Source organism: Paramormyrops kingsleyae, chromosome 16, assembly GCF_048594095.1.
Source record: "Paramormyrops kingsleyae isolate MSU_618 chromosome 16, PKINGS_0.4, whole genome shotgun sequence".
Taxonomy (NCBI): domain Eukaryota; kingdom Metazoa; phylum Chordata; class Actinopteri; order Osteoglossiformes; family Mormyridae; genus Paramormyrops; species Paramormyrops kingsleyae.
Genome location: NC_132812.1, coordinates 20,391,122 through 20,402,224, shown reverse-complemented (window position 1 = coordinate 20,402,224; position 11,103 = coordinate 20,391,122). Strand labels below are relative to the sequence as shown.

Genomic DNA, 11,103 nt, shown 5'->3' with positions numbered 1-11,103 from the left:
TAATAATAATAATAATAAATATAAAACAGGTTCAGTCACCTCCAATCATCATTTTACTCGTTGAAGCAAAGAGTAGCCTATCCTTAATGGGCGCATACCGGCAGTCACCTATATCCTCACCTTCTATTAACTAATACGGTATGGCGTGTTCCTGTCGTACAATGTAAGCAGATCAGCGCTATGTGTTATGTTTTATTCGTCACTCCGCTCATTCTCCGTCCCCCTTTTCTCTGAATGAACATTTATAGCACATGTAGTATTGTCACTTACCTCGATACGCACTGCGCATGCTCCGAGGGGGCATGGTATACCAGCTATTCAAGGGACTATTTCACGTGGGGCAGCAAGAGATATCAACCACTTACACATACGCTGGATGCAGGAGCTGAACGTTTGGCAGAGAATGGTTACGGAAGAAAACTCGTTCACCACTTTCATGTTTGCGAATACAAGAGAATTCCCATTTCTTTATTCAGTATTGTGCATTTTTTTCTTTGAATTTCCTGGATGAGTCTTGCAGCTGAACTTTGGTGAAGTGATTTCCATATAGACGGAACTTGTTCGCTGTAGTGGACTTTCAGCCAAGCGGATACGTTTCAAAACAGCACGATGAAAAACAAACTTTAAAGTAAGTCAAATCATTCGCGATCGCGACAGATAATTAAACGCGTTACGCTTTCCTTACAAGACAAATCGAGTTACATGCGACGAGCATTTGTACGCAGCTTGCCTGAGTTTCTTTGACTGACTATTATTATAGTGAGATCTCAAGGGAAGTTGACAGTAAGGTGACACTGACGGAGTTTTACCTTGACTGGGGGGGAAAGTGCCTTGGATGAACATGTCTAAACCTACGGATCACGTAAAGCGCCCGATGAATGCGTTTATGGTGTGGTCCCGTGCACAACGGAGGAAAATGGCTCAAGAGAATCCAAAAATGCATAACTCTGAAATCAGCAAAAGACTAGGAGCGGAATGGAAACTGTTAACGGAGACCGAGAAAAGACCGTTTATAGACGAAGCGAAACGACTGAGAGCTATGCATATGAAGGAGCATCCTGACTACAAATACAGACCGAGGAGGAAACCGAAAACTTTAATGAAGAAGGAGAAGTTTGCTTTTCCAGTGCCTTACAACCTAGGAGATCACGAAGCACTGAAAGCGAGCGGTTTGTCTGGGGCAGCCCTCTCCGAGTCCTTATTGGGGAATCCGGATAAGGCGGCGGCGGCGGCCGCTGCTGCAGCGGCGAGAGTCTTCTTCAATCCGTCTGTATCCACGAACCCATACTCGTTCTTTGATCTCGGCTCGAAGATGACAGATATCTCCCCGCCGTCATTTCCATACCCCTCCCCGCTTGGGTATCCCGGTGCTGCCACTACTTTCACCGGAACAGGAACAGTCGGCAGCGGGAGTCACACGCACTCCCACCCTTCTCCGGGCAATCCTAGCTATATGATTCCCTGTAACTGTACAGGTTGGCCCCCGGCGGCTCTGCAGCCACCCCTGGCTTATATTTTGCTACCGGGAATGGGCAAACCGCAGCTTGAACCTTACCCCGCGTACGCGTCAGCATTATGATACGCTGGACATAGATCATTTTTAAAGTACTGAGACAGAACGTGAGACTGTTTATTTGATGCATGCAAGATTTTGTACATGTGATACAACACACGCGTTTTAGTGTCACATGTGTATGTATATAAATGAATGCCTTTATGAAAGGCACTTTTTAAAGAAAAACAATATTTAGAAGACTATTTACAACCGTCACATGTCCACATCCCAGAGAGAGCGAACAAATGATGACTATTAATTGAAAAATGTGCTGTGCATTCATCATATTAATTGTTGTACAGCTTGCAGTCGTGCCCTTTTTCAATGTGAATACTGATTCGACATGGTACATATTTCAACCTGTTGCCAATGCACCTACCAATGTCTGTTAAACTAATCGAATCCGGAATCGTTGACTGTCACGTTATAGTTTTGAACTTTCAGGGGTCTTGGTAATGGTGATAGTGCTCAAAATCCAACCAATTATTAATTAATTTACGTCGAATTTAGCTGGACTTTGAGAAACGGCTTAGCCACGATGAGTGTCATTTTGATCACTTTGTTTTCAGACAGGCTGACTGAAAACGTGTAAATGTGTACAGATAAATTAAGTCGAATGGTTTAGTTTCCATACCTTTAGTGATCCAGTTAGAACCTGGACCAGAGTGGATTTGTTTTGCTAGATTTACAATGCACATCTTAAGTTCCAAATACTGTTATATAGATGTCTGTACTATTTATTGTTTAGTGGACGCATTATGGTGACCAAGTTGATTTAAAAGAGAACTTTACGTGTCTTGAAACATTTGCACAATAAACTTGTAGTGCGTGTGCGATACAGGCCTACACTCCATTTTTATTTCCCAGCTACAAATTAATTTCTTAACCTATTCATTAAAAGCGGCATATACACGTAACTGCCATTTAATTAGGTATACCTGTTAGTTAACGCAAGCAAACGCCTGATCTTATAAATAGCGAATCGTTAATGGATCTATAAGACAAGAGTTACTGTGCAGCTAAGTAATTTAAAACGTCTTTTAATTGTTGACGCCGGGTGTGACGTTTCCAGCATTTTAACTACTGGAGTTTACAGATATTGATGCAATAAACGAAACGCATACAGATAGCGGTAGTTCTGTGGGTGGGAAACACTGCGTTAATAAGAGAGATCAGGGGAGAATTACTAGGCTCATTAATGCTAACGACAAGGTCAAAATACAGTTCAGTTCAACAACGGTGTGTAGAAATACATCTCCGGCCGCACAAACTGTCCACCCTCGAAGACATTCTCAGACAGGCTGAAGCGGATCCTAACCGGTACTATGTAGGACTACCTAATAAAGTGGCCGCTGACGGAACATGCGCACTAAAAGTCACCGCAACAGTTTTGTGTAAAATATGCTGGTTTTAAAGACATTTATTGCACTTAGTTGTCGCAATATCTAAAGAGTCATATTTAATCTCTTTAAGAAGGTGTGTATATTGAAACGAGTTTAATGAAAAAGACTTTGTTTTCTATTATTTTAAAAAAATGTATATTAAGAATTGCATTCACTGCGGACACGTGGGGAAAAGGAAAAAGGCGAGCGGGAAATGTTCTTGATGAATTGCTAACAAGACTTTGCTTAATTTGGCATTACTTTGTCAGACCAGGTGAAGTGTAAGGTATACTACAAAGGGCGCTTTTGTTCAGGCTTTGCATAGAATTACTTCGTAATCTAAATCAAACCATTGTAACAGGAAGCCAAAAAAACAGATTTATCACGTTTTAAACGCGAAGATAAAAGGTGTCTGGGAAAAAGGGGGCTCTGACTATGCCAGTGAAAAGAGTGTATTTTAAATAATTGTGTGTATGTCAGTATATCTGTTTTTATGCTTTACAGGCCTAATGACAAAGTATACGATGTATTACGCACTGAATATTCCCTTGATAAATTATATTAAGAAGTTAATTCATATGGATCAGACCGATTATGCAAAACTAATTTGGACTGTCCAGGGATAATTATCTCCGACACGGTTAATTAAACCTTTTCACTACGCTACATTCTCCATTGTCAGGCGCCCATCGCGTCTTTTCTTCTTCTTCACTTCCTCCGCTGCAGTCTAAAGAGAGAAAGTCAGGAAATATACTGTTCAAAATCTGAGCTCCGTTTTTTTACGATCTACTCGCATTTTTAAATACGCAGGGCTGCTCATCAAGCTTACCAAGATGTTCTGTTCAACTTTATGAACGTAAAAAATCAGACACGCCATACGCCTGCCAGGATCCTGTATAATTCCCGCACTTTTCACCTTTGCATGAATATTTCTTCTGACACCAATATAGGCGATTTATAGATGTGGCAAACACGGTTATACAACATTAAGCTATGTATCTTATCTAACATTAACATACTAGAATATCATGCAGGGGTTATTTGCTGACTAAAATACCACGAAGGTCATCAGGTTTATGAAAGAACACGTACTACCTCCTCAGCATCATCTTGCCCTTTTTATTTTACTTTTTTATATAAGAAAGGAAGGGGAGGAATGAAAGGACTCTTTTCGTTCAGTGGGAGCGTTTAGACAGTCGAGGAGATTTTGTCGGCGAACAAAACGTGGGTTGGGAGTTTTTTGTGCGATTGTTTGTTGAAGTGGAGCTCAGCAAAAAACGGCTGCTTTCTCTCATTGTGATGAAAGCAATCAGTGGTATTTGAAAAACTGTTAGCATTGTGTGCTTCTTCTGTGTCCATTGTAGAGGATTTCTTTTCACAAGGTTTTTTTTTTCCTTTTTCTTTTTCTTCTTTTTTTACACTGCCGATCCAGCTGGCCGGAGTGAATAGCACTGCAATGTGTACACGCTTTGTCCCCCCGAGCCCTTCAAGTAGCCCCCATTCAATAGAGAGAGTTGACACTGCATGACAGCGAAACAACATAATAAAAAATACATGAGCGCATGAATAGGAGCAGGCGCATAAATAAATAAAATGGGTGACCAAAACTGGATAACCTGAATGACAAAACGGTAAAAGGGGAACAAAAAGATATTTAACACGCCAGATTAGCATTAGAATGCAATATACAAGGCAGAACAATTGATGAATAGGTTTACCGGCCAAGAAAGAAATAAACTAAATGCCTTTTGAATAGATATGCTTTTTCCATTCGCGGCGAGGGAACTGAATGGGAAGGTGGAGATGGAACCATGCAAATGACTGAGTAAGAAAACTTTTTAAAAATGGCAAAACAAGGGAAAAGGCTGTTCACACGATTATCTTGTGAATAGGAATTGTTGATTAAGAGTCTGACCGTACAAGTCTAACAAAGTTTACTTTTTTCTTTGTTCACGAAGAGAGTGATGAACTGGACTATGTTAATCAGCACGAAATAAAATAAAAGTAATAAAAATGAAAATAAATTAATAAGCCTAATCAGTTTTACAACTATTTATAAATACTTATTATTATTACTTAAAAACAAAACCGTCCATTCTTTGTAAGTTAAATACTAATCCAAGCATGCTTTTTTTTTTAAAGTCAGACTTAACTAACAGGTGACCAACAGTCTTTAATATGTAAAGTAATTTCGTCAGACCCATGCAGACTGTTCATGGCTAAGCGATGAAAAATTCAAGAACAATTAACATTAAAATACATGTGCTTAAAATGTCTTCATCCAAAAAATTCAAATAAGATATGGGCATTTATAATGTAAAGAAATAAGGGTTACATCAATTAGAGAGTCAGTTTATTGGAATGTTTATTGCGACTTTGTTTATTGTATAATTTTAAGAATAGTTGCTTATTTCTGACGTGGCACATTCAGTCTTGGGAAATTATGAAATCAAGTATATTGCCCTTACTGCAGGTAGGTTAAGTGAGACGAAGGATCACAAATCAGCGGCTTCACCTACTTGAGGCAAATGCTTCTGTATCTGGGATGGAGAGCCTCTTTTTGGGAGGGGGGGACTTAAAGAGTCTGCAGTTTCTCTGGTACCTTTCTCTAGGCACCTGATTCATAGCTGCAGGCAAACTTTGATTTTATTTTAATAATAAAGTAATTAAGGGCTGAGGTAGCCGCGAAGCCGGCTAGTCCCTGCCAGCCGCGATAAACAGGGATTCCCTACAGCTGTTTCCACAAAGTGTGCAGCAATTCAGTAAAATATCACAGTCTCTCTTAATAATTAGATACTACTTCAATAACATTTTCGACGTGTGGCACACAGACATATAAGAAGCATGCTGCACAGGATAACCTGAGATCTGCTAGCTGCTCTCCCGGCTGGATCCTGCTGCTGGAACATTCTGGAAAGGCACCTGCTAATGTTTTCCCAGTAAAATAAACGTTCAGCTGTGTGATTTGGTGAATGTCTTAAGTTGCTCTAGACAGAAACAACAATGCGAGCCACATCATAATATCAGCAGATGGTTTCACACAAAAAATCATTTATATATAATTTCTTTATATAGATTACACGTAAAATACATAATCTATATGAATTTTTTTAAATGCATTTAAAATAATAACCAATAATAAACACACACAAAAAGTACGTTTTATATGTGACGAATAACTATATACAATGAGCTATTAGTAGATTTTTCTGTATTCTGAACTATGAACACAATAAAATAAGATTTTATACTCTACCTGATTTTTAAATAATTATTTACCAAGCTCAAACGTTATTTGTGACATGTCAAGTGGAACCATCTTTGAGGTCAATTGGAAGCTAATAGATACCCCACAAATCTGTGTGTAAAACCACTTATTACCACGTCCGCTTACAGAGCCGTTATCTCAGATACGTCCGGCCCTAATATTACAGCACAGCCCGTCACTGAAGGTGTAGTTTGAACCCTAGCAGTCTGTCCTCATTACAGCCTGATAAAGGATAAGGTGGGCAATCGTAGGTCGTGCTCAGGTCCGTGTCTAGTGGCCTTTTGGCAATACAAGTAATTAGCCGGTATCTTCTTTTAGATGTAGATAAGGAAAATTGAAGTGTGAATTAAATTTTTATAATAAAGTTAACTTTTACCCTTAACAAAAGTTGTTCCTCGATGTCTTACTGTTGAGTAAAAGGGGCCTTTATGTAAACATAACGACTGAATGGCGAGTTTGTAAAGGGAGTCAGTCTGAAAGCCGAGTTTGAACAAATATTAATGAATTCCTTTATTTTTCAGAGCCCCGAATACCAATGTATTTACATGATTAAAATCAGATGTAAGACCCCCGTGCCCCCCCCCGCGCCGCAGTTTGTCTTTCAGCACCAGCCACTGTCGCTATGCCACGGCTACATCTGTAACAGCTGTGTCTCGAGAAATGACGCAGGTCACGTGGATGAACTTCGCTTGTTTTACAGTGAGTTGTCGGTGATTCCTTCTTTATGCACACACTTATTTTGCTAAAATCTACCCATGATACACATAACGAAACAAATAAATGATAAATACAACAAAAGTGGTAATATGTTGGTTTCCATAAATAATGTCATAAATATTACACTGCTGTAATGTTTTTGTAAATTTAGGTGAAATAATTGTGTGTATGTGTGCGCGTGTGTGTGTGTGTGTATGTGTGGCGGGGGGGTAATTTAAGTATCCGTTAGCTTCCAGGTTCCCAAGTCCCCAAAATCTTGGGTATTTCTTCTTCTGATACAGTTATTTGATTTTCCCCAGCTGGGATGATAACTGGAGGTAACTGGTGAATGTAAAGCGGGTTTTCTTTACATGTATATTGAGTTCTGAAAAACTCAAGCAACAGTTTGAAATTGATGGTCATGAAAAATCTCACAACAGCACGAAAGCTACACATTCCTACAAAGTTGGTAGTCCTTAAAAAACATTAAAATAATTTCTAATTAATATGTTTAATTGTCCTGCCTTTGATCTATTTATAATTTACTTTAGTGGTGCTGTCAATAAATACACCGTATACAGTTTAAATATAATTACATTATTTTATCTTGTCGCTCCAAGCTCCGCCACAACTATTTTCGATCCAAGCTTGCAGCTCTTTAGTCTCCGCTGGATCTCTGTTTTTCGTAACCTGTAATCACGAGTAGATGTCACGCCACACACCAGGAACAGAAAAATATGGCAAAGCATGAAGTAACCAAATGTTGAAATAAAAAAACAAAAATAAGAGGACAATCTAAGAAAATGGGACAATTAATTAAGCACTATAAATATTTTTATTTTTATTTTTTTGGCTAATTGGCCTGAAGGAGCCCTTAGAAGACTCGGTGAGCATTTAGCCCCGCGCGTGACGCAGCAGCACGTGGGACGGAGCACCGAGGCCTCGCGGCCGCCTGCTTTTAAGTGTTGCTTCTGGAGCGACCATCAGCACCGGAGCATCCGCACAGCGGGTCGGGCTCCGTCACGAGGGCTGCTTTCTCTGTGAAGACCCTCAAAGGCACCCTCCCCCACCCTCCCCATTTCATTTTGGGATAATCGAAGTGTATAAAACCACTCCTGGAGCAATCGCTGCATCATAGGTGTGTATCGCGAATGTTTATGACTTCTGTGTACCGTAGTACCTGTAATTTTCAGAAAAGGGTCCTGCTACATTTTCCTATTTCTGTAGGCTCGCGGGAAGGAGATACACCTAAATTATCTCACATTGCACCTTTACCCCGACACCTAAACGTGGCAAATCAGAGCCTTAAAACCATATATGTCGCATTCCTCAGGGTTCTCAGATTAAATTAAAAAGCCTATATATACATGAACGCACACACACGCGCAGACACACACACATGCACACATCACCCACTCTGAGATCTCCTTCAGGTCTCTATGGGGTCTCTATTAAAACTGTGTTTCAATATATCACATTCTGTGTGTGTGTGTGTGTATATATATATATATATATATATATATACATATATATACACATACCATGAAATAATTGAAGAGTTATATTTCAATTAAAATGATTGTGGGGACTCGGTTTGATATTCTAAGGTATTACTCATTTTAGCCCCAGGGACCAGTGCAAAGTTGTGTATAGCGGTGTCAACCTGTAGTTCCCAGATCCTTCTGGGAAATGTCTCAGGGATTTCCTTGAGATCTATGCATCAGATGTACCTCTGCCACCCATCTGGAAGCAGGTGCCCTACATAGAGGAGGAGTTTTCTTCACTCTGTGCAAATCTGAAGTGGGGTCACTATTTACGCCGGGATTGTGAAATTCAGAACGCGCCGTCAGTGTAAATGACAGGAATCGCACCGGACTCGTATAAAGGAGGGTTAAAGAGATGCCTACCTCTTTCTCATTTTAGTTCTGAGTGATATTTTTGCAAAATTTAGAACTGAAAAATATGGTGACATGCCTATAAATAAACATGGTAGGTTTTCACTGCAGTTAAACATAGGGATTACAAATGAAACATAGGAATGTTATATTGGGGTCCAAGACCGCTTGTGGTTTTACTGGGTTATTCTGTTTTGATAATACAGTGGTCTCATGGTACACAGCACTTTAGCTGTGAGAAACCAGTCCAATGCAGAAATGCTCTGTTCTCTATCTGACAGCATAAGCGCCTTCTGTTGCCTGAAAGGCACTTCCATAATTAACTCACCGTAAAACATACAGGCATGCACTTGATGTCAGGGAAAAAAGATTAAAAAAATGTATTAACTGTTGACAGATGTGTTAGGGCCTGATAATTCTAATGCTGTGACAGGTGATATTCTCAGATCTTGCCTTTGCTCTTTGCTGCTGGGTGAGATTTTTGTGGTCAATATGGGCCTTGAATGAATGTGCATCTTTTGGCTGATGCAGCCTGTGTGTGCACCCATTACTGAAATGTTCAGAGTCGAATATTATGTTGATTGTAGTTTTTATTAAAGAGATGGTGACATACGGTAGATCTTTGGTGGAACCATATCTCAATGGTTCCATGTTTGGTTTCTGGGTTCCTAATTTCCCCCCCCATTAAAACTCTACGAGCAGGAAATAATGAGAGTACCAGCATCGAACTCAAATGACACTATAGCCTAGGGTCTGGTGCACAGTATGCATGTACAACCCAGAAGAAGATCTCGGCAGGACTGACGAGGGCATGCTTGTTAGATCAAATGTGTGACTTTTGTTTTGAAGGAATATCTAAACGAATGAGTAGGACCGTGGCATTTTTCTTGGTTTGTACTGCAAGACAAGCAATCCAACTATGGAGGATTGGATCAGCATAAAAAGCAGTGAGGATCTGGGGCGCTGCTAGAGATTTTGGCCCCCTTGAAAGCATATTACATTTGGCCCCCAACCCAGACCAATCCAATTATGTTCCTGAATTTTAGGGCCCCCGAATGACAGGGATCCCTGGAATCATCCTAGCTTCCTCCCCCTTTATGGGGGCCATGGTGAGTATGCTAGCCGTCCTTGGCTGGAAGCATTAGATGTTTCAGGTGTTTATTTGATGCTAAAAAGGGATTAAGGTGGTTCTCCTCCTACACAGGTTTAATTACGATGATCAGATCGCTGTGTCGAATACCAGAGCTGAAGCAGGGGGCCGGAAGCCCAGACGCTTCTTCTAAACCAGTGTTTTTCAATCCGGTCCTCCGGAACCCGCAGACAGGCCACGATTTTTGCTACCAGGAGTTGGGAGAGAGCAAAAATGTGGACTCTCTGGCAGGGAGCTGGGATGGAGCAAATTCGGACCGTCTGTGGGTTCCCGAGGACTGGGTTGGGAAACACTGCTCTACACGTCTGAAGTCAACATCGAGGCACCATCCGCTTCATTGTATTCCACAGTGTAATTACACCACTATGATTGGCTGAATTAGATATTTAATGACTCTGGTATTATAGGCAGTTTCATTTTAGCAATTTCTGAGTGTTTGGTTTCCACCAAAAAAGGCCCAGGGTACGCAGTACATAGCACGACAATTCACTGTACTGCTCCTGCATTATAGAGAAATGCAAATGTTGGTGTATGTCTGTAAAGAACTCCCAAGTTCGGCACTGCGCTTTGTTCCAGCGTCAAATATCCCCTGGCGGAGATTGTCGCCGCTTTCATATTAAATTCCCTGGTTTTTAGGGCAAAATATATCTATCAGAAATAGAACTAATGAACTTCAAGTGCTGGTGCCCTGAAGAACAGTCACAAAGAATTATATCCTTCCACGAGACAGGATACAGGCAATAGATAAGTACCTGGAAATTGGCCCAAACTCCGCTGCATGTGCCTATCAATAAAGGAGATTATTTTGGTGGTTATTACGTTGCATATCTGGAGGGTTCTAGATTGCACCTTTAATAGGAAAGAATGAATCGATCACACTCCTGACTCCACTCAAAATAAGTGAGATGTAAAGCTCTTTTTTCCCCCCTTCCCTCTGTTTCTTGCAGCGTTTATTAAATGAAAAACTTGCCTACATTAATTCACATGCTTTATTTATTCACATTTCGATGGGATTATTTTATGCAAAGCCTTATTTGGGATTCACTCACTGCATAGTGATATCGTGGCTTTGCACACAAAATTCTCCATACTTGCTTTAATTAACAACGGCAGCAAAGGCGATCATAGCCAAATGCGGTGTCGTTCCCCCCTTAATC

General features: G+C 40.4%; 1 protein-coding gene across 1 annotated transcript; it reads left to right on the top strand.

The window, feature by feature from the left end:
- The first annotated feature begins 322 nt into the window (after positions 1-322).
- On the top strand, positions 323-2,391 carry sox21b (SRY-box transcription factor 21b). Its single transcript, XM_023793120.2, has one exon. It carries the CDS (start codon positions 836-838, stop codon positions 1,577-1,579), a length of 744 nt encoding a protein of 247 aa, XP_023648888.1. The 5' UTR covers positions 323-835; the 3' UTR covers positions 1,580-2,391.
- The last annotated feature ends 8,712 nt before the right edge of the window (positions 2,392-11,103 follow it).

Excerpts from the sequence above, each read along its gene's own strand:
- sox21b (XM_023793120.2), top strand. The coding sequence starts at position 836 with ATGAACATGTCTAAACCTACGGATCACGTAAAGCGCCCGATGAATGCG.